Source organism: Salvelinus namaycush, unplaced genomic scaffold, assembly GCF_016432855.1.
Source record: "Salvelinus namaycush isolate Seneca unplaced genomic scaffold, SaNama_1.0 Scaffold498, whole genome shotgun sequence".
NCBI classification, from domain to species: domain Eukaryota; kingdom Metazoa; phylum Chordata; class Actinopteri; order Salmoniformes; family Salmonidae; genus Salvelinus; species Salvelinus namaycush.
In genome coordinates this window covers 5,239-29,790 of record NW_024061195.1, presented here as the reverse complement: position 1 = coordinate 29,790, position 24,552 = coordinate 5,239, and the positions used below count along the sequence as shown (strand labels likewise).

Sequence of the window (24,552 nt, the reverse complement as noted above, 5' to 3'; positions counted from 1 at the left end):
AACCAGCAAAAGATATAAAATTAATCACTAACCTTTGGACAACTTCATCAGATGACAGTCTTATAACATCATGTTATACAATACATTCGAAAATGTGCATATTTAGAACTGCAAATCGTGGTTATACATTGTGAATACGTAGCAACAATTCACCAGAATGTCCGGAGATATTTTGGACACTCACCTAATCTAACCAAAGAACTCATCATAAACTTTACTAAAAAATACTTGTTGTACAGCAAATTAAAGATACACTGGTTCTTAATGCAACCGCTGTGTTAGATTTTTAAAAATAACTTTAGTACAACATAATGCCGTATTGTGAGACAGCGCTCACATATTCTCCGCCTTGTTAGAGCCAACATTTACCACAAAAATACGAAATAACATCATAAATATTCTCCTACTTTTGCTGATCTTCCATCAGAATGTTGTGCAAGGAGTCCTAGTTCCAGAATAAATCGTTGTTTGGTTTTAGAATGTCCATTTCTTCTGTCGAATTAGCAACTTTGGCTAGCCATGTCGAGCTCACGTGTCCTTCATCTCTTGGCGCATTGAACGAAAAATTCCAAAATTCCCAATAAACGTCGACTAAACTGGTCAAACTCGGTTGAAAATCCATCTTTATGATGTTATTATCATATGTATCAAATAAATTCAGAGCCGGAGCAATTCACCGTGTATACCGAACGCTTTTCAGAAGACAATGTGAGGTTCCCCTGCGCGCCGTCGAAAACTGACAAAATACCGGACCTGCCACTCCAAAAGCTCTTATTCGGCCTCACATCAAGCTAGACACCCCATTCAACCTTCTACTGCCTGTTGACATCTAGTGGAAGGCGTATGAAGTGCATACAGATCCATCAATAAAAGCCAGTTGAATAGGCAGGCCCTGACACAGAGCCTCGTTTTCAGATTTTTCACTTCCTGTATGGAAGTTTGCTGCCAAATGAGTTCTGCTTTACTCACAGATATAATTCAAACAGTTTTAGAAACTTTGGAGTGTTTTCTATCCAATAGTAATAATAATATGCATTTTGTATGATCTAGAACAGAGTACGAGGCCGTTTAATTTGGGCACGATTTTTTCCAAAGTGAAAACAGCGCCCCCCTATTAAGAAGAAGGTAATGCTAAGTACTAACTTGTCAGTAATCAGAACCATTCATGCAGAATGATGAGTTCAACGTTTCTAAAGTTGCTGTATCACGTCAACCTTTTTTTAATGTCCCGACCCATCCAGGCTGTGATTGGTCGGTTCACGAAAAGTGACATTGATGAGCGCTTGTTTCAACAAAAGGCACCCGATATAACTAAATAGCCAGACCCAAACATTGCTTATCTTATCCCTATTGTCTTCTGTCTTACCGCTTCAGCTGCAAAACCCTTGACTAACAGTTGAACTGGTATCGCTGTTCTCTCTGCTCTCTCTTCTCTCTGCTGCCAGTGCCTTCAGGCTCACTATGCTGAGATGATTGACTGGTAACGGCGCCAAATGAATGATTTGTTATTTTAAAACATTTGGCTGCATCAGCCTCAAGGGACTTCAACCTCTTCTCTCTCCTCTGCTCCACTTCACTATTTATCCAAATGTCACCACTTAACAGAGATGGGAAAGGGGCGGGGCCAGGTAAAGTTAGAATGGACTAGACCCAAAGTAATTGGCTGGGAGAGAGAGGCTGACAGATGTAATACCCAACCACTGTGGCAGTGGGTCGGCAGCCCACTCGCCTGGGCCAGTCAGACATAGAGCACTTGGTTATTTTTATTTATGTGGGGGCTGGGGTTATTTATATATTTTGCGTTGCATCGGCCCCAATTGTCAAGCGGCCCACTGGGAACACCCGGTGCTCCAGATGGCCAGTCCGTCATTGGCTCAGAGTATCCTGCCTTGGCAAATTGCGCTGTTAAGACACTGATGCCCTTTGCAACCACGTACCTATGTGAGAGTGGATTATTGGCCCTCACTAGCATGAAAACTAAATACAGGCACAGACTGTGTGTGGAAAATAATTTAAGACTCTCCAATACAACCCAACATTGTAGAGTTATTTGCATCCTTTCAAGCACACCCTTCTCATTTCACAATTATTTTTTTTTATATGTAAGTTGGTTAAATAAAGAGCAAAATTATTGATTATTATTATATTATTATTTGTGCCCTGGTCCAATAAGAGCTCTTTGTCACTTCCCACGAGCCAGGTTGTGACAAAAACATGAATTCTTATGTTTTAGTAAATGTATCGTATAGTGTGTGTGTGGCAGGCTTACAATGATGGCAAAAAAACACAGTTTGAGAGTGCGCTGACCCTGGTGCTAGAGGGGGTACAGCTGGAGGTTGAATGTTTGAAGGGGTACAGGATTAATAACACGTTTTGGAACCACTGATCTATCTAATCAGGCCATTATGACCTCACAGAGAGACACATGGAATGGTAACCACTGTCACAGAGGAACTCATCAGAGAAAACAGTGAACAGACTGATGGTGTTAATCTCAGTGCACTGCTGAGGGAGGTGATTCATGTAAAATAAAAAAAGCTGTTGAAACCATGGTCTCTGCCATTAAAGTGGTGGCCCATGAAGAAATGTCACTGAGCTGATTGGTAAAAGTTGGAAAGGAAGGACTTACCATTCCTATAGGTCAAATAGCTGAGGTGAAATGTAGAATCAGAGCCTGGCCGGAGGGAGGAACAATGATGGATCAAGAAATCCACATCTCCATATTCATCCCCGGTGGTCTGAGTGCGCAAGAAGGACAGCAGCCTGCGGTTATGTAGAGAGCTGAATCGCGAGACCATCCCTGACCGTCATCTGTTTCCACGGATATCAGACCTGCTGGAGGATACACATGGTTCTTGAAACTCACCTAAGGCAGTGCTTACCATCAAGGATTCGTGGATGAAAGCCAAGCCACCGCATTCAGCACCCCCTGGGGGCTATATGAGTGGATCCGTATCCCATTTGGATTGACCAACGCCCCATCCGCTTTCCAGAGGTGTATGGAAGGAGTTCTAGAGGGCATATCTGGACGATGTTCTCTGTTATTCCAAGACGTTCAGTGATGTGGAAGACCAGAGAAGAAGAAGCCGGATGAGGAAGCACGGTATCAAACTGCGGCCGGAAAGGTGTGAAGTCCTCAGACGACAAGTGAGGAAGCAGAAAAAATAGGATGTTCCATGGGTGGCTGCGCTGCAAGTCAACTCTAGAGAGGGTGGTGTGTCACCTGAAAGCCATCACACCAGGGAGATCAAGGCTGCACAGCACATGCAATAAAATGCTAATTAATTACTTAAAAATCATACAATGTGATTTTCTGGATTTTTGTTTTAGATTCCGTCTCTCACAGTTGAAGAGTACCTATGATAAAAAGTACAGACCTCTACATGCTTTGTAAGTAGGAAAACCTGCAAAATCGTCAGTGTTTCAAATACTTGTTCTCCCCCCTGTATATCATATGTGTGATATGAGTAGTATTTTAATATCCTACTCAAGGAGAGGTACTGTTACTGATATGCATGGAAGAGATCATGTCCAACAACGTTCAGGTAACCATAGTGCAGATAACTTATGCCCATTGAATCAGTTCAACTGTCATCCATCTTTGATCTGACCCCATCAGAACCCCAAATATACTCTTGTTTTACTCCATTGTCATAGATACAGTCACATGTAGTTGGTGTATGTTCATTTACATGGGATAAAACGTTTCATTTAATAAATAAACCTAATCATTACTTGACTGTTCTACTGTTGACTGACTATGTACTGTCTTCTTCCAGAGATCCTACTTGTTGAAACATACCAGTGATGCTGCAGAAATAACCTGAGACATGGCTTCTACAAGACAATCTGCTTTAGAGTACATTACAAATGGAAGGTTACGTCTCGTTGGAAGGCTCCAGAATCTGCCCCTCATTGTGGAAAACCTGTTCCAGCGCAAGGTTCTTCACGAGGAGGAAGTCAGTAAAATTCAGGCTGAAGTTGACCGTTTTGACCAAACCAGAAAAATACTGGACTGGGTCTCAGCCAAAGGAGAGGCTGCATGCTACGAGTTACTGATGATTCTCGACATCACAAGGAAGAGGACCTTAGGCGACGCTGACTTACAGCAATGGATCAGCTGCTTCCCCTTCGAGGAAGACCCAGAGATGACAGACTACCTTGTTGGTAAGTGATTGTATAGTATCCTATTAGTATACACTATATACAGTTGAAGTCGGATGTTTACTTACACCTTAGCCAAATACATTTAAACTGAGTTTTTCACAATTCCTGACATTTAATCCTAGTAAAAATTCCCTGTCTTAGGTCAGTTAGGATCACCACTTTATTTTAAGAATGTGAAATGTCAGAATAATAGTAGAGAGAATGATTTATTTCAGCTTTTATTTCTTTCATCACATTCCCAGTGGGTCAGAAGTTTACATACACTGAATTAGTATTTGGTAGCATTGCCTTTAAATTGTTTAACTTGGGTCAAACGTTTCGGGTAGCCTTCCACAATCTTCCCACAATAAGTTGGATGAATTATGGCCCATTCCTCCTGACAGAGCTGGTGTAACTGAGTCAGGTTTATAGGCCTCCTTGCTCACACAGAGGTTTTCAGTTCTGCCCACAAATGTTCTATAGGATTGAGGTCAGGGCTTTGTGATGGCCACTCCAATACCTTGACTTTGTTGCCCTTAAGCCATATTACCACAACTTTGGAAGTATTCTTGGGGTCATTGTCAATTTGGAAGACATTTTGCGACCAAGCTTTAACTTCCTGACTGATGCCTTGAGATGTTGCTTCAATATATCCACATAATTGTCCTTCCTCAGGTAGCCATATATTTTGTGATGTGCACCAGTCCCTCCTGCAGCAAAGCACCCCCATAACATGACGCTGCCACCCCCGTGCTTCACGGTTGGGATGGTGTCTTCGGCTTGCAAGCCTCCCTATTTTTCCTCCAAACATAACGATGGTCATTATGGTCAAACAGTTCTATTTTTGTTTAATCAGACCAGAGGACATTTCTCCAAAAAGTTTGATCTTTATCCCCATATGCAGTTGCAAACCGTAGTCTGGCTTTTTATGGCGGTTTTTGGAGCAGTGGCTTCTTCCTTGCTGAGCGGCCTTTCAGGTTACGTCGATATAGGACTCATTTTACTGTGGATATAGATACTTTTGTACCTGTTTCCTCCAGCATCTTCACAAGGTCCTTTGATGTTGTTCTGGGATTGATTTGCACTTTTCCGCGACAAAGTTTGTTAATCTCTAGGAGACAGAATGCGTCTCCTTCCTGAGCAATATGACGGCTGCGTGGTCCCATGGTGTTTATACTTGCGTAATGTTGTTTGTACAGATGAACGTGGTACCTTCAGGCATTTGGAAATTGCTCCCAAGGATGAAGCAGACTTGTGGAGGTCTACAATTTCTTTTCTGAGGTCTTGGCTGATTTATTTTGATTTTCCCATGATATCAAGCAATGAGTTTGAAGGTAGGCCTTGAAATACATTCACAGGTACACCTCCAATTGACTCAAATGATGTCAATTAGCCTATCAGAAGCTTCTAAAGCCATGTCATCATATTCTGAAAATTTCCAAGCTGTTTATTAAAGGCACAGTCAACTTAGTGTATGTAAACATCTGACCCACTGGAATTGTGATACAATTAATTATAAGTGAAATAATCTGTCTGTAAACAATTTTAGGAAACATGACTTGCATCATGCACAATGTAGATGTCCTAACCGACTTGCCAAAAATATAGTTTGTTAACAAGAAATCTGTGGAGTGGTTGAAAAACGAGTTTTAATGACTCCAACCTAAGTGTATGTAAACTTCTGACTTCAACTGTAGTATACAATTGGCTGGGCTGAAAATAGCAGACATGTTGAAATTTGTCTTTCAAATATTATTTTAGGTCTGGTTAATTTAGCTTACTGTGCGACTCAGTGAACATCGTTTGTACTTTTGGCACTATTCATTTGGTTCCATGCTGCTGGGGAAGCTATTTTAAGTGCACATTGAAGGGGGTTAATGTACCTTTTTAGATTGTTCATCAAAAACAAGGACGACCAATGTCCATTTCATGAAGTAAAAAACCTTTATTATGATGGCATGTTCAATAGAGATTGTGTTATTGTCCTCCTTGATGAAGGCTATGCTGAAACGTGTCAGAGTCTTTATAGATATTGTTCTATTGAACATGCCCATCATAATAAACGCATTTTAACTTTGTTTTTACTGCCCCTCGGTCCTTCTTGTTTTTGATGACCATTTATCCCCAAAAGATCACCTTCAATCTATGAAGATCTACCAGTGTATCCTTGTAGCTTTCTATCCTGATTTTCTCTCGTCCTTTAGATTGGCTTTGATTTGTTGGCACAGTGCATTTACTCTCTCTTCCCTTAATACCCTTATTTAGGTTCAAAACCCTGTCACAGATATCAGACACAGCTGAAATGTGAAGCACGGAGGATTACAGAAGCACGGAGGATCACAGCGGGTGCATGGAAACAAAGCTGTGGTCTCCCACCAGAGAGATGTAGAAATGAGGGGACTTTCTCTTACACCCCTCTTGTGTTAGATACACATGTGGATTCATCTGACTCTAAAATTAAAATGAAGAATAAAAGATGCAAGAAAGTTCGCCCTAAAAAGCTAAAGAGCTTCATCCCCATGGCCAAACAGGAAACATCCCCGGCTGAGCTGCTAAAAACACATGAGAAAAAAATCCTCCTGGTTGGAAAACCTGGAATTGGAAAAACAACAGTCGCCCATCAAATGTTGAACCTCTGGGCAGAGAAAGATCACAGAGAACTAGATTACCTGTTTTATTTTGACGTGAGAGACATTTCACACAGAAAACCCATGAGCCTGGAGGACCTTCTCTTTAACATGTACAGTGAGCCAAAAGGAAGCAAAGAAGAAGTGTTACAGGATATTAAGAAGAACTCTGAAAACGTTGTCATCATATTTGATGGAATCACAGACCTCTCCTATCTATCGGTAGTAAAGAACCTTGTGGAGAAACTCCTCCCTGATGCAAAGATTGTGACCACATGCAGACCAGATCAATCTGAAGACTTCCTGACAGACTGGCCCACAGACTGGTTCAGAGTGGAGGTCAAAGGGTTCAGTGATGAATCCATCAGGACTTACTTAACACAGATGCTGAGTGCTGAGCCTGACTCCTTGAGCAGTGTGTTAAACAACCTAGAGTTGTTCAGTCTGTGCCATGTCCCAATGTACGCACTGATGGTGGTTGCCTGCATTTATTTCCCTACCTCAGAGGCTCCTAAACAGACATGCACTATAACTGAAATGTATAGCAACATCCTCCGTCACTGCATCCAAAAACACAGTGCCAAACGATGTAAGGATACCAACAAGTGTCTCAAAGAAAACAAAGAGAAAATATTGTCTTTGGCAGAAATTGCTTTTGATGCGACAAATGAAAAAAACATGAACTTGACAACACTGAGTTGTGAAGAAAGCAGTGTCCATTTTGCATTCTTGGGGGCACTTATGGTTAAGGTTGCACCCACAGCGTCAGACACCTACTCAGCATTTCTCCACTACACAATGCAGGAGTTCTTTGGTGCCCTTTGGCTCTTACAGAATCCAGACAAAATCAGAGAGGTTCTACAGAAGTGCCAGACTGAAGAATGGAAACACACAAAACACTTGATTCCTTTCCTGTGTGGCCTTCTGAATGAGAGGAATATTAGATTGGTAAACGGTCTAGTTCCAGATCAACAGATCAAGAAGACGTCAGAATGGTTCTTCAAGGAAGTGGTGAACACATTTCTTCCATCTCAAACAAACCAAGATCATGCAGAAGGTGGTGCTCCTGAGTTTGAGATAGATCTTCTGTTTTTGTGTCAGTGCTTGTATGAATATCAGTCTACTGATGCCTGTCAGCTTCTCCTGGACAAACTGGACTATCATCTAGACCTGAGTGGAGAACATCTTGATCCTCACCAGTGCTGTGCAGTCTCTTACGTGACCAGTCAGTCTGCAGAGAGAAATGTTGGCTTGGACCTGGACAGCTGCACTGTGTCAGACCAAGGAGTAAGGCTGATACTGGGCTCTCTGAAGAACGTCAGACATCTTGGGTAATATTTGTGTTCTCTAATTCACCAGTTTATTTCCAATTAATCAGCCAAAGAAAGAGAAATGGGGATGAAGCAACCCATCTTTAAAAAAATATATCTTATATTCTCTTCCCTGCAGATGCTTAGTTATAAACACTTCTGTGTCATGCTACTTTTAAATAATTAGTATAATCTTATTTATAATCTATTATTTAAAGACCATCCTCTGGTGATTCATCTGACCCCTCAATGCTGTGTCAACTCTGGACAACTTTGCTGAGAAGTGAGGCAGAGATGGACTTCACCAGCTTACTTGGTCTCTGTGGAAATGAGTTGCACCTTCCAGTCCAGGGTGAAAGACGAGTGTTTGAGAGAGCAGAAGAAGTGATGAAACAGAGTCTAGAGAGGGTTCGTCTCTGTCTACACTGGGGTCAGAGAACTGTTCTCAGTGAAGCTCTCAGCAAAACCATTTTAAAGTGTCTAACAAATATCAACAAGCTCAGGTGAGTGTTTTCACAGCCAATGTATATTTACTCAATGTCTTTGTGACTATTAATTTATTTAAGTCAATTGAGAACGTATTGTTCTTATTTCCAATGACAACCTATCAAAAGGCTAAGACGGACAAACAAGACATTACAGCAACACAACAAGATGGACACACATGACAACAGTATTCAGTCTGTAAAAGAGGCAGCAGTCACATTCTCCCTGCTTCTATCTGAACATAGACATTCTTTTGTTTTATGGGTCACAGGTTTACCCCTCTACAGCATCAGAGAGGATCCCCTGAAAGACTGGAGACAGAAGAGAAAGCAGTCCTACTAGATTTGTGTCTACAAGCAGCACTAGATCACAGAGATACAGTCCAGAGAACTGTGAACACACTGCTGTCAATGTTCTCTGTGTATCAAACTGAGAGATATGACATCCTGCTGGATCTGTACTCTCATGTGAAGTACAATAGGAATCAAACAGCCAGGAGTGTCCTTCCATCATTGAACCCGCTTTACCAGCCAGCTCCTGCAGTCTGGTCCATAGACCTCTCAGAGAGAAAGGCCTCCCTCCTCCTAGAAGTGCTGAAACTCCAACCAGAGAAGAAACCAGTAGAGCTGAAGGGCTGGTCAGATGAAGAGAGTGAAGTGAGGAGTTTCCTTCAGTGTCTGCCCTACATCTCACAGCTGAGGTGAGTTGGATCAGTACAGTTCAGAGATTGTAGTTGTCTGTCCCTGTTGTCGTGTCTTTGCTATGCCGGATTAAGTGTTATGACATGCTATTCTATAAAATACTTTCTTCGTAATTAATATTACCTGATTGAACTAATCATGTAAATGTAATTAACTAGAGAGGAGGGGCACCACGAAAGAATATTTATAGAGCTGTTATCTTCCCGAATAAACTCTTAAAGACCGAGTAATATTTTACATCAATAGCAGTCAATATTAATCGTCACCTTATTTCAGTCTCATCTGAAAGTTGTAAATTCTTGGTTATCTTCACGAACCCTGGCTAACAAGTTGAATCAGCAATACAAAATTGGGTTTAATTATTTATTTACCAAATACCTAACTAATCCAACAGAATTACATACAGTGGGGCAAAAAAGTATTTAGTCAGCCACGAATTGTGCAAGTTCTCCCACTTAAAAAGATGAGAGAGGCCTGTAATTTTCATCATAGGTACACTTCAACTATGACAGACAAAATGAGAAAAAAAAATCCAGAAAATCACATTGTAGGATTTTTAATGAATTTATTTGCAAATTATGGTGGAAAATAAGTATTTGGTCACCTACAAACAAGCAAGATTTCTGGCTCTCACGGACCTGTAACTTCTTCTTTAAGAGGCTCCTCTGGCCTCCACTCGTTACCTGTATTAATGGCACCTGTTTGAACTTGTTATCAGTATAAAAGACACCTGTCCACAACCTCAAACAGCCACACTCCAAACTCCACTATGGCCAAGACCAAAGAGCTGTCAAAGGACACCAGAAACAAAATTTTAGACCTGCACCAGGCTGGGAAGACTGAATCTGCAATAGGTAAGCAGCTTGGTTTGAAGAAATCAACTGTGGGAGCAATTATTAAGAAATGGAAGACATACAAGACCACTGATAATCTCCGTCGATCTGGGGCTCCACGCAAGATCTCACCCCGTGGGGTCAAAATGATCACAAGAACGGTGAGCAAAATCCCAGAACCACACGGGGGGACCTAGTGAATGACCTGCAGAGAGCTGGGACCAAAGTAACAAAGCCTACCATCAGTAACACACTACGCCGCCAGGGACTCAAATCCTGCAGTGCCAGACGTGTCCCCCTGCTTAAGCCAGTACATGTCCAGGCCCGTCTGAAGTTTGCTAGAGAGCATTTGGATGATCCAGAAGAAGATTGGGAGAATGTCATATGGTCAGATGAAACCAAAATATAACTTTTTGGTAAAAACTCAACTCGTCGTGTTTGGAGGACAAAGAATGCTGAGTTGCATCCAAAGAACACCATACCTACTGTGAAGCATGGGGGTGGAAACATCATGATTTGGGGCTGTTTTTCTGCAAAGGGACCAGGACGACTGATCCGTGTAAAGGAAAGAATGAATGGGGCCATGTATCGTGAGATTTTGAGTGAAAACCTCCTTCCATCAGCAAGGGCATTGAAGATGAAACGTGGCTGGGTCTTTCAGCATGACAATGATCCCAAACAAACCGCCCGGGCAACGAAGGAGTGGCTCCGTAAGAAGCATTTCAAGGTCCTGGAGTGGCCTAGCCAGTCTCCAGATCTCAACCCCATAGAAAATCTTTGGAGTTGAAAGTCCGTGTTGCCCAGCAACAGCCCCAAAACATCACTGCTCTAGATGAGATCTGCATGGAGGAATGGGCCAAAATACCAGCAACAGTGTGTGAAAACCTTGTGAAGACTTACATAAAACGTTTGACCTCTGTCATTGCCAACAAAGGGTATATAACAAAGTATTGAGATAAACTTTTGTTATTGACCAATTACTTATTTTCCACCATAATATGTAAATAAATTCATAAAAAATCCTACAATGTGATTTTCTGGATTTTTTTTCTAATTTTGTCTGTCATAGTTGAAGTGTACTTATGATGAAAATTACAGGCCTCTCTCATCTTTCTAAGTGGGAGAACTTGCACAATTGGTGGCTGAATAAATACTATTTTGCCCCACTGTATACACGGAAAGAATCATACCTTGATTACAAATTACGTCATAAAGGAAAACGTCCCTAGCGGGCGGAACAGATATGACAGCTTGTTACACAAAAGAAAAAGGACTGGGTTTGAGTGAAAGAGCGGGAAGCTGGAACAGAGGCGAAGCTGTGCTATCGTAAATACAATATCTTATGCATTCTAAATTACCGCCCATTTGGAAAAGGAAAATGCAATAAATATTTACTCTGAGCTGCGCTTCAGTAGGTTGGTGTTAGATGGAAGGCCGTGTTTCCCAACCGGGTCCTTTGTCCTTTGAAGAATGATGTCTCTGGTGGTCAATTGGATAGTTGTGTGGTAGACGGGATACTCTGTCTGTCCTATCCTAATTTATGTATGCAGCTGCTAACCCAACGGCTAGGACGTATCACTTCGGTAGTGAATAAGAGTTCAAAGTTCATACCATTCGCAACCAAAGCTCATGCTGATGTTGGCTTCGTTCTGTAGTTATTACCTGAAACATTCTGACATCGGACCGTCATCCTAATGTACCCAGAACAGAAGGTTACATTTTCGTCAATGGCTTATATAGTGGAGGGAGAGAGTGTGTCTGAAAAGTTTATAACCCATGTCTCTTCACAGGGGCGGGCCACTGGTTGAGCAGAGGCCCAAACTTATGAAAACCCAAATCTCTCATTTGGAAGCTAAAATTACATTTAATCTCTTCACAAATAATTTAATATTCAAACATTTGAATTAAACAACAATTCCATGTGAATCCGATACCTCTGATGTGCAGACTTTCCACTGTAGAGTTTGTCATTCTATCATTGATGAGAATGTGCCAGATGACAACCGAACTGACATAATATACCTTAAGTATCACCGCATATGTTCACTTGGTCGGATTACCAGAATATAGTTAATTTCCCCCCAACTTCTGATGTTCCCAGAATCTCTATGTTAACCAAAAGGGGTTTTCTAACGTCACATCAGTAGAGTAGGGAGAGTAAAGGGGGGAAGAGGTATTTATGACTGTCATAAACCTACCCCCAGGCCAACGTCATGACACTGTATTTCCCTGTAGAGAGGAAGTTTGTAGCTTTCTGCAGTAAATTAATATACTAAACAGACACTTAGTGTTTAAAAAGATGCAATCTTACTTTGTGGTCAGGATTATAAGGAACAATTGAAGTGGATGATGAGTTTAGAAAGATAGTCATTGTATTTTACACACCATAATGTGACCTTCAGAAATACATATCATATCTCACATATTAATATATTCGTTGTTAAACTGTTCTTGCAGTTTTACTCCACCACAGGATCAGAGAAGATCCCCTGAAGAGAGGAGAACGAGAGAGAAGACATTACTACTGAATCTGTGTCTTCAAGCAGCTCTCCATGAAAGAGGAACCATACAAACAACTGTAGAGAAAGTGTTGTCACTGTCTAAAGTATATCACAACCAGAAATGTGATTTCCTGCTGGATCTGTACTCACATGTGAAGGACTATGAGACTCAAACAGGCAGGAGTGTCCTTCCAGCATTACAGCCAGTTTACCAGTCAGCTCCTGCAGTCTGGTCCATAGACCTCTCAGAGAGAAAGGCCTCCCTCCTCCTAGAAGTGCTGAAACTCCAACCAGAGAAGAAACCAGTAGAGCTGAAGGGCTGGTCAGATGAAGAGAGTGAAGTGAGGAGTTTCCTTCAGTGTCTGCCCTACATCTCACAGCTGAGGTGAGTGAGTTTATCCAACAAGAGTCCACATGTCATTGAACTGGTGTAGATAGTATTTATGTTTTACACTGTCTTTATCTTTTTAATACATGCACATATGGAGATGCTGTAGAAACTCTAATTCAATAGGAATTGAAATTGAACAAAATTCAAATTGATAGTTGTATTGTTTTAAAAGATGGAGTCATATGGTGCTATTAGTTTTCAGTTCCCCAACCCTGTTACTCATATCAGTCCTCATCACTCACCTGTATATCATCTGTGTTTTAAACTGTTTGTTCAGGTTTCCTCCACTGAAGGATATTATAGAGAGGAGAAAGAGAGAGAAGACATTCCTACTGAATCTGTGTCTTCAAGCAGCTCTCCATGAGAGAGGAACCATACAAACAACTGTAGAGAAAGTGTTGTCACTGTCTAAAGTATATCACAATCAGAAATGTGATTTCCTGCTGGATCTGTGCTCACATGTGAAGGACTATGAGACTCAAACAGGCAGGAGTTTCCTTCCAGCATTACAGCCAGTTTACCAGTCAGCTCCTGCAGTCTGGTCCATAGACCTCTCAGAGAGAAAGGCCTCCCTCCTCCTAGAAGTGCTGAAACTCCAACCAGAGAAGAAACCAGTAGAGCTGAAGGGCTGTTCAGATGAAGAGAGTGAAGTGAGGAGTTTCCTTCAGTGTCTGTCCTACATCTCACAGCTGAGGTGAGTGTTTTTTCAGAGATGTGTCACGTTGTACCAGTTATTTATCTGGTTTATAAAACATCTGTTTATCCATATCCCTCCATTAGTATGTTTTTACCATTCTGCCATGTAAACATTATTATGTGTCTGATGGTGATTCCTCTGCATTACTTGACCAGAGAATCCAGGATAACATGTATTAACTTCTTATGGCTGCAGCCCGGTGTCGGTACACTTATGACAACAGCCAGCTCAAGTGCAGGGCGCGAAATTCAAAATATATATTTTTTAAATATTTAACTTTCACACATTAACAAGTCCAATACAGCATATGAAAGGTACACATCTTGTGAATCCAGCCAACATGTCTGATTTTTTAAATGTTTTACAGCGAAAACACCACGTATATTTATGTTAGCTCACCACCAAATACAAAAAAGGACAGACATTTTTCACAGCACAGGTAGCATGCACAAAGCCAACCTAACTAACCAAGAACCAACCAAACTAACCAACAAACAACTTCATCAGATGACAGTCTTATAACATGTTATTCAATAAATCTATGTTTTGTTCGAAAAATGTGCATATTTCAGGTATAAATCATAGTTTACATTGCAGCTACAATGAGAAATTGCACCGAAAGCAGACAGAATAATTACAGACACCAACGCCAAATACCTAAATACTCATCATAAAACATTTCTGAAAAATACATAGTGTACAGCAAATGAAAGACAGGCATCTTGTGATTCCAGCCAATATTTCCGATTTATTAAGTGTTTTACAGCGAAAACACAATATAGCGTTATATTAGCTTACCACAATAGCCAGAAACACAAGCCATTTCCCAGTAGCAAAAGTTAGCGATCGTAACAAACCAGTAAAAGATATATAATTTTTGACTAACCTTGATATTCTTCATCAGATGACAGTCCTATAACATCAGGTTATACATACACTTATGTTTTGTTCGAAAATGTGCATATTTAGAGCTGAAATCAGTGGTTATACATTGTGCTAATGTAGCTACTTTTTCCCACAACGTCCGGATTTTTTTCTGACACTTTTTCTGACACACATATTCTGACCAAATAGCTATTCATAAACATAACTAAAAAATACATGTTGTATAGGAAATGATAGATCCACTAGTTCTTAATGCAATCGCCGTGTTAGAATTCTAAAAATAACTTCATTACCACATAAGGCTTACGTTATGTCGACCGAGTGCCCAAAACCTGGGCGCAAAACTAATAGTACACAGTTCGACAGATATATGAAATAACATCATAAAATGTTTCCTACTTTTGCTAATCTTCCATCAGAATGTTGTACAAGGTGTCCTTTGTCCAGAACAGTCGTTGTTTGGATTTAGAACGTCCTTTTCACTCTTGAATTAGCAAGTGCACTAGCCAAGTGGCACGAAGCTCTCCTTTCTGAACAAAGGCACATAACGCAACACGCCTAACGTCCCGAATAAATTTCAAAAATCGAATAAAACTATATTGAAAAAACATACTTTACGATCATATTGTCACATGTATCAAATAAAATCAAAGCCGGAGATAGTAGTCGCCTATAACGACAGCTTTTCAAAAGGCAATCCCAGGTTCCTCCTCGCGCCTTCCTGAAAACAGGAAATGGGTGACACGTCATTCCAAGAGGACGTATTCCATCTCAGACCAAGATAAACACCCCATTTCTTCTCTCACTGCCTCTTGACAACCAGGGGAAGGTGTATGACTAGCATGTATACTAATAGGTATCATGCCCATTTATAGGCAGGACCTAGAAGAGAGCCTCGATTTCAGACTTTCCACTTCCTGGTCAGGAAGTTTGTGCCAAATGAGTTCTGTTTTACTCACAGATATAATTCAAACAGGTTTTAGAAACTAGAGAGTGTTTTCTATCCAATAGTAATAATAATATGCATATTGTACGAGCAAGAATTGAGTACGAGGCCGTTTGAAATGGGCACCTTTTATCAGAGCTACTCAATACTGCCCCTGCAGCCAAAACAGGTTAACAATGTTGTCTGCCTTCTCTTTCAGGTTGTTTGTTTGTTATGGTAAAGAGACCTGGCTTGTTCTGTCTAAACTCAGTGTTGCTGCAGCTGAGTTTGATACAGAGACAGGAGAGAATATCTTTAAGACATTATCCTCCATGTGCAGATACACATATGATGATGATGATGATGGTGATCCATTTATTGAGAGTGATTTCCTGCTGGATCTGTACTCATATGTGAAGGACTATGAGACTCAAACAGGCAGGAGTGTCCTTCCAGCATTACAGACAGTTTACCAGTCAGCTCCTGCAGTCTGGTCCATAGACCTCTCAGAGCGAAAGGCCTCCCTCCTCCTAGAAGTGCTGAAACTCCAACCAGAGAAGAAACCAGTAGAGCTGTGGGGCTGGTCAGATGAAGAGAGTGAAGTGAGGAGTTTCCTTCAGTGTCTGTCCTACATCTCACAGCTGAGGTGAGTGTTTTTTCAGAGATGTGTCACGTTGTACCAGTTATTTATCTGGTTTATAAAACATCTGTTCATCCATATCCCTCCATTAGTCTTCTTTACCATTCTGCCATGTAAACATTATTATGTGTCTGATGGTGATTCCTCTGCATTACTTGACCAGAGAATCCAGGATAACATGTATTAACAATGTTTGTCTGTCTTCTCATTCAGGTTGTTTGTTGATTATGATAAAGAGAAGGCCTGGCCAGTTCTGTCTAAACTCAGTGTTGCTGCAGCTGAGTTTGATACAGAGACAGGAGAGAATATCTTAAAGACATTATCCTCCATGTGCAGATACATATATGATGATGATGATGATGGTGATGATCCATTTAGAGAGAGTCATTTCCTGTTGGATCTGTACTCACATGTGAAGGACTATGAGACTCAAACAGGCAGGAGTTTCCTTCCAGCATTACAGCCAGTTTACCAGTCAGCTCCTGCAGTCTGGTCCATAGACCTCTCAGAGAGAAAGGCCTCCCTCCTCCTAGAAGTGCTGAAACTCCAACCAGAGAAGAAACCAGTAGAGCTGAAGGGCTGGTCAGATGAAGAGAGTGAAGTGAGGAGTTTCCTTCAGTGTCTGACCTACATCTCACATCTGAGGTGAGTCTGAACATGTGTGGTGGTAAGTGATTATGTGATGCTAGTGGTTATTATCTTGTAGAAACATTTGACATATGAAACTTCAAGTGTTGGTAAATCTTGTAGCGGTATTGTTAGAGAGGGGTAAAGGTAAAGATTTTGCTGGGGCGCCAGGCAGGTATTAACCCTGCAGAAAGGAAAAGAGTAGGATAGAGAGAGACCCACTACCCTACACACACACATCAGCAGAAGAGACTGTCTAGAGTGTAGCCTGTTAGCCAGATAGCCAGTGGAGAGAAAAGATAAGACACACCATATATCAAATCAAATCAAATTTTATTTGTCACATACACATGGTTAGCAGATGTTAATGCGAGTGTAGCGAAATGCTTGTGCTTCTAGTTCCGACAATGCAGTAATAACCAACAAGTAATCTAACCTAACAATTCCACAACTACTACCTTATACACACAAGTGTAATGGGATAAAGAATATGTACATAAAGATATATGAATGAGTGATGGTACAGAACGGCATAGGCAAGATGCAGTAGATGATATCGAGTACAGTATATACATATGAGATGAGTAATGTAGGGTATGTAAACAAAGTGGCATAGTTTAAAGTGGCTAGTGATACACGTATTACATAAAGATGGCAAGATGCAGTAGATGATATAGAGTACAGTATATACATATACATATGAGATGAGTAATGTAGGGTATGTAAACATTATATTAAGTGGCATTGTTTAAAGTGGCTAGTGATACATTTTTACATAAATTTCCATCATTTCCCATTATTAAAGTGGCTAGAGTTGAGTCAGTATGTTGGCAGCGGCCACTAAATGTTAGTGGTGGCTGTTTAACAGTCTGATGGCCTTGAGATAGAAGCTGTTTTTCAGTTTCTCGGTCCCTGCTTTGATGCACCTGTACTGACCTTGCCTTCTGGATGATAGCGGGGTGAACAGGCAGTGGCTTGGGTGGTTGTTGTCCTTGATGATCTTTATGGCCTTCCTGTGACATCGGGTGGTGTAGGTGTCCTGGAGGGCAGGTAGTTTGCCCCCGATGATGCGTTGTTCAGACCTCACTACCCTCTGGAGAGCCTTACGGTTGTGGGCGGAGCAGTTGCCATACCAGGCGGTGATACAGCCCGACAGGATGCTCTCGATTGTGCATCTGTAGAAGTTTGTGAGTGCTTTTGGTGACAAGCCGAATTTCTTCAGCCTCCTGAGGTTGAAGAGGCGCTGCTGCGCCTTCTTCACAACGCTGTCTGTGTGGGTGGATCAATTCAGTTTGTCTGTGATGTGTACACCGAGGAACTTAAAACTTACTACCCTCTCCACTACTGTCCCGTCGATGTGGATTGGGGGGTGCTCCCTCTGCTGTTTCCTGAAGTCCACAATCATCTCCTTTGTTTTGTTGACGTTGAGTGTGAGGTTATTTTCCTGACACCACACTCCAAGGGCCCTCACCTCCTCCCTGTAGGCCGTCTCGTCGTTGTTGGTAATCAAGCCTACCACTGTAGTGTCGTCCGCAAACTTGATGATTGAGTTGGAGGCGTGCATGGCCACGCAGTCGTGGGTGAACAGGGAGTACAGGAGAGGGCTCAGAACGCACCCTTGTGTGGCCCCAGTGTTGAGGATCAGCGGGGTGGAGATGTTGTTACCTACCCTCACCACCTGGGGGCGGCCCGTCATGAAGTCCAGGACCCAGTTGCACAGGGCGGGGTCGAGACCCAGGGTCTCGAGCTTGATGACGAGTTTGGAGGGTACTATGGTGTTAAATGCTGAGCTGTAGTCGATGAACAGCATTCTCACATAGGTATTCCTCTTGTCCAGACGGGTTAGGGCAGTGTGCAGTGTGGTTGCGATTGCGTCGTCTGTGGACCTATTGGGTTGGTAAGCAAATTGGAGTGGGTCTAGGGTGTCAGGTAGGGTGGAGGTGATATGGGCGTTGACTAGTCTCTCAAAGCACTTCATGATGACGGAAGTGAGTGCTACGGGGCGGTAGTCATTTAGCTCAGTTACCTTAGCTTTCTTGGGAACAGGAACAATGGTGGCCCTCTTGAAGCATGTGGGAACAGCAGACTGGGATAAGGGTTGATTGAATATGTCCGTAAACACACCAGCCAGCTGGTCTGCGCATGCTCTGAGGACGCGGCTGGGAATGCCGTCTGGGCCTGCAGCCTTGCTAGGGTTAACACGTTTAAATGTTTTACTCACCTCGGCTGCAGTGAAGGAGAGCCTGCAGGTTTTGGTAGCGGGCCGTGTCAGTGGCACTGTATTGTCCTCAAAGCGAGCAAAAAGTTATTTAGTCTGTCTGGGAGCAAGACATCCTGGTCCACGACGGGGCTGGTTTTCTTTTTGTAATCCGTGATTGACTGTAGACCCTGCCACATACCTCTTGTGTCTGAGCTGTTGAATTGCGACTCTACTTTGTCTCTATACTGGCACTTAGCTTGTTTGATTGCCTTGCGGAGGGAATAGCTACACTGTTTATATTCGGTCATGTTTCCGGTCACCTTGCCCTGGTTAAAAGCAGTGGTTCGCGCTTTCAGTTTCACGTGAATGCTGCCATCAATCCATGGTTTCTGGTTTGGGAATGTTTTAACTTCTTTGGGCTGCAAGCCCGAAGTCGGGCACAATATGACAACAGCCACTTCAAGTGCAGGGCGCGAAATTCAAAATATATATTTTTGAAATATTTTACTTTCACACATTAACAAGTCCAATACAGCAAATGAAAGATAAACATCTTGTGAATCCAGCCAACATGTCCGATTTTTAAAATGTTTTACAGCAAAAACACCACGTATATTTATGTTAGCTCACCACCAAATACAAAAAAGCACAGACATTTTTCACAGCACAGGTGGCTTGCACAAAACCAACCAAACTAACCAAGAACCAACCAAACTAACCAAGAAACAACTTCATCAGATGACAGTCTTATAACAAGTTATACAATAAATCTATGTTTTGTTCGAAAAATGTGCATATTTGAGGTATAAATCATAGTTTTACATTGCAGCTACAATTGGAAATAGCACCGAAGCAGCTAGAACAATTACAGAGACCAAATTGAAATACCTAAATACTCATCTTAAAACATTTCTGAAAAATACATGGTGTACAGCAAATGAAAGACAAACATCTTGTGAATCCAGCCAATATTTCAGATTCTTTAAGTGTTTTACAGCAAAAACACAATATAGCATTATATTAGCTTACTACAATAGCCAACCACACAACAGCATTGATTCAAGGCAACAGTATTGATAGCGACAAAACCAGCAAAAGATATTAATTATTTCACTAACCTTCATAAAATTCATCAGATGACAGTCCTATAACATCATATTACACAATACATATATGGTTTGTTCGAAAATGTGCATATTTAGAGCTGAAATCCGTGGGTATACATTGTGAAAACGTAGCAAATATTTTCCAGAATCTCCGGATATATTTCTGACACTCACCTATTCTGACCAAATAACTAATCATAAACGTTACTAAAAAATACTTGTTGTACAGCAAATGATAGATACACTAGTTCTTAATGCAATCGCCGTGTTAGAATTCTAAAAATAACTTTAGTACGACATGCAGCTTACGTTATAGCGAGACAGCGCCAAAACTCAAGGCGGAAAACACAACAACACATTTTCGACAGAAATAGGAAATAACATCATAAATTGGTCCTACATTTGTTGAGCTTCCATCAGAATCTTGTACAAGTGGTCCTTTATCCAGAACAATCGTTGTTTGGATTTAGAATGTCCTTTTTCCCTCTCGAATTAGCAAGCAAAACTTGCCAAGTGGCGCGAAGCTGTCCATCGCCAACAAACGCAGAGAACGGAACATGCCAAAACTCCCGAAAAAATTTCAATAATCTGATTAAACTATATTGAAAAAACATACTTTACGATGATATTGTCACATTTATCAAATAAAATCAAAGCCGGAGATATTAGCCGTCTATAACAAAAGCTTTTCAGAAGCCAATGCGGAAGTCCTTTCCGCGTCTTCCTGAACAAAGGAAATTGGGGTCCTGTCATTCCAAGCTCTCTCTTTTGACCATAGAAAGAGCTAGAGACCCCATTTCACCTCTCACAGCCTATTGACATCTAGTGGAAGGCGTATGAAGTGCATGTATACTAATAGATTTCAAGCAAACGATTAGGGAGGCCCTGGAACAGAGCCTCGATTTCAGATTTGTCCCTTTCTGACAGGAAGTTTGCTGCAAAATGAGTTCTGTTTTACTCACAGATATAATTCAAACGGTTTTAGAAACTTGAGAGTGTTTTCTATCCAATAGTAATAATAATATGCATATTGTACGAGCAAGAATTGAGTACGAGGCCGTTTGAAATGGGCACCTTTTATCCAAGCTACATTGCCTATAAATGTGCTTGATATGTATTAGTATACATGCACTTCATACGCCTTCCACTAGATGTCAACAGGCAGTGAGAGAAGAAATGGAGTGTATAACTTGATCTGAGGTCGAATAAAAGCTCTTGGCATGACGTGACACCAATTTCCTGTTTTCTGGAAGGCGCGTGAAGGGACCTGGTATTGCCTTCTGAAAAGCTGTCGTTATAGACGACTAATATCTCAGGCTTTGATTTTATTTGATAAATGTGACAATATCATCGAAAAGTATGTTTTTTCAATACAGTTTTATTAGATTATTGAAATTTTTTCGGGACGTTAGGCGTGTTGCGTTGTCTGCGTTTGTTCACGAAGGAGAGCTTTGCACCACTTTGCTAGCTTTCCGTGCTAATTGACTGGAGAAGAGGACATTCTAAAACCAAACAACGATTGTTCCCGACAAAGGACCCATTTTACAACATTCTGATGGAAGATCATCAAAAGTAGGACCCATTTTATGATGCTATTTCATATATCTGTCGAACATGTGTACTATTAGTTTGCGCCCAGGTTTTGGGCGCTCTCTCGCCATAACGTAAGCTGGATGTCGTAATGAAGTTATTTTTAGAATTCTAACACGGCGATTGCATTAAGAACTAGTGTATCTATCATTTCCTATACAACATGTATTTTTTAGTAACGTTTATGAATAGTTCTTTGGTCAGAATAGGTGAGTGTCATAAAAATATCCGGACATTCTGGGAAAAAGATGCTACGTTAGCACAATGTATAACCACTGATTTCAGCTCTAAATATGCACATTTTCGAACAAAACATAAGTGTATGTATAACCTGATGTTATAGGACTGTCATCTGATGAAGCTTATCAAGGTTAGTCAAAAATTATATATCTTTTGCTGGTTTGTTACGATCGCTAACTTTTGCTGCTGGTAAATGGCTTGTGTTTCTGGCTATTGTGGTAAGCTAATATAATGCTATATTGTGTTTTCGCTGTAAAACACTTAAGAAATCGGAAATATTGGCTGGATTCACAAGATGCTTGTCTTTAATTTGCTGTACACCATGTATTTTTCAGAAATGTTTTATGATGAGTATTTAGGTATTTCACGTTGGTGTCTGTAATTACTCTGGCTGCTTCGGTGCTATTTGTGACGGTAGCTGTGATGGTAGCTGCAATGTAAAACTGATTTATAGCTCAAATATGCACATTTTTCGAACAAAACATAGATTTATTGTATACCATGTTATAAGACTGTCATCTGATGAAGTTGTTTCTTGGTTAGTTTGGTTGGTTCTTGGTTAGTTAGGTTGGTTTTGTGCATGCTACCTGTGCTGTGAAAAATGTCTGTCCTTTTTTGTATTTGGTGGTGAGCTAACATAAATATACGTGGTGTTTAAAAGGGCCCAGGTTTTGGTAGCGGGCCGTGTCAGTGGCACTGTATTGTCCTCAAAGCGAGCAAAAAAGTTATTTAGTCTGTCTGGGAGCAAGACATCCTGGTCCACGACGGAGCTGGTTTTCTTTTTGTAATCCGTGATTGACTGTAGACCCTGCCACATACCTCTTGTGTCTGAGCTGTTGAATTGCGACTCTACTTTGTCTCTATACTGGCACTTAGCTTGTTTGATTGCCTTGCGGAGGGAATAGCTACACTGTTTATATTCGGTCATGTTTCCGGTCACCTTGCCCTGGTTAAAAGCAGTGGTTCGCGCTTTAAGTTTCATGCGAATGCTGCCATCAATCCATGTTTCTGGTTTGGGAATGTTTTAATCGTTGCTGTGGGTATTACGTCGCCGATGCACTTTCTAATGAACTCGCTCACCGAATCAGCGTATTCGTCAATGTTGTTGTTGGACGCAATGCGGAACATATCCCAATCCACGTGATCGAAGCAGTCTTGAAGCGTGGACTCAGATTGGTCGGACCAGCGTTGAACAGACCTGAGCGCTGGAGCTTCTTGTTTTAGTTTCTGTTTGTAGTCTGGAAGCAACAAAATGGAGTCGTGGTCAGCTTTTCCGAAAGGAGGGCGGGGGAGGGCCTTATATGCGTCGCGGAAGTTAGAATAACAATGATCCAGGGTTTTACCAGCCCTGGTAGCACAATCAATATGCTGATAGAATTTAGGGAGTTTTGTTTTCAGATTAGCCTTGTTAAAATCCCCACCTACAATGAATGCAGCCTCAGGATGTGTGGTTTCCAGTTTACATAGAGTCAGATAAAGTTTGTTCAGGGCCATCGATGTGTCTGCTTGGGGGGGAATATATACGTCTGTGATTATAATCGAAGAGAATTCCCTTGGTAGATAATGCGGTCGACTTTTGATTGTGAGGAATTTTAAGTCAGGTGAACAGAATGACTTGAGTTCCTGTATGTTGTTATGATCACACCACGTCTCGTTGATCATAAGGCATACCCCCCGCCCTCTTCTTTTTTTATTTTTTTATTATTATTTTTATTTTATTTGAGGGGTGGATCGGCTTAATATTGCGGAAAGAATGTTGCTTCCAATGTAATTGTCTGCATCATTTCCAATCCCCCATATTTTGGGGGGTAAATATATATATCCATACACGCATGCATAGATATACACATATATACATTCACATACCTATATAGACATACATACTTTTTAAAGAATATACCTTTATTATTATTCCCCGCAACCCTACCACCGATCCCCCAATTGGAGTAAACTGATAAACACTTCTGCTTTTACCTTCAATTTATACATCTTATACACATTTTACAGACACAGTCTACTTTGTAATAGTTCTCTCTTGTTTGTTCTTAGTCCTTCCACTATTTCTGTTGTCCATCCAGTTTGATTTCCACTTGTAACTGCGCTATTTCACAAAAGCTCCGCACCTATACACATTTCACAGATCCCGTATGCCCTACATTGTTTATCTTGCTATTAGTCCCACCCTTCAGCTCCACTCAACCCTTCCCATCTATCTTCCAACATCATCCATTTCGGATTTTTATTTGCCATATATTTTTCAACTGTGCTGTGATGCTTCACAAAAGATTTGAACCTTCCTATTCTCATAGCTTCTACAGATTGTAAATTAAAAATAAGCAATTTTGCTAAAATAATTATTATATTATTGATTGATTGACTATGGCTTTTCAAATCCCCCAGTATTGCTATCTGTAGCGTTAGTTCTAGGCAAATGTTGCAATTCTTCAGCCATTCCTGGACCTGTGACCAAAAACGAGCTACATACGGACAATACCAAAATAAATGATCTAATGACTCTGCCTCCTCACAGCAGAATCTGCAGAGCTGGGAAGATTGTATCCCCCATATATATAACATTCTATTAGTTGCAAGAATTTTGTATCGTAATTTAAATTGAAAAATGTGAAGTTTTGAATCCGGCGTTGTT

General features: G+C 41.1%; 1 protein-coding gene across 1 annotated transcript; it reads left to right on the top strand.

The window, feature by feature from the left end:
• Nucleotides 1-3,515: 3,515 nt before the first annotated feature.
• LOC120041640 lies at nucleotides 3,516-16,787 on the top strand (the record flags this gene model as incomplete). Its single annotated transcript, XM_038986506.1, has 9 exons — nucleotides 3,516-3,545; nucleotides 3,936-4,167; nucleotides 6,574-8,104; nucleotides 8,302-8,586; nucleotides 8,841-9,269; nucleotides 12,561-12,989; nucleotides 13,273-13,689; nucleotides 15,723-16,148; nucleotides 16,356-16,787. Coding segments are annotated over exons 1-9 (4,211 nt in total), but the record flags the coding sequence as incomplete, so codon positions are not given.
• Nucleotides 16,788-24,552: the final 7,765 nt, after the last annotated feature.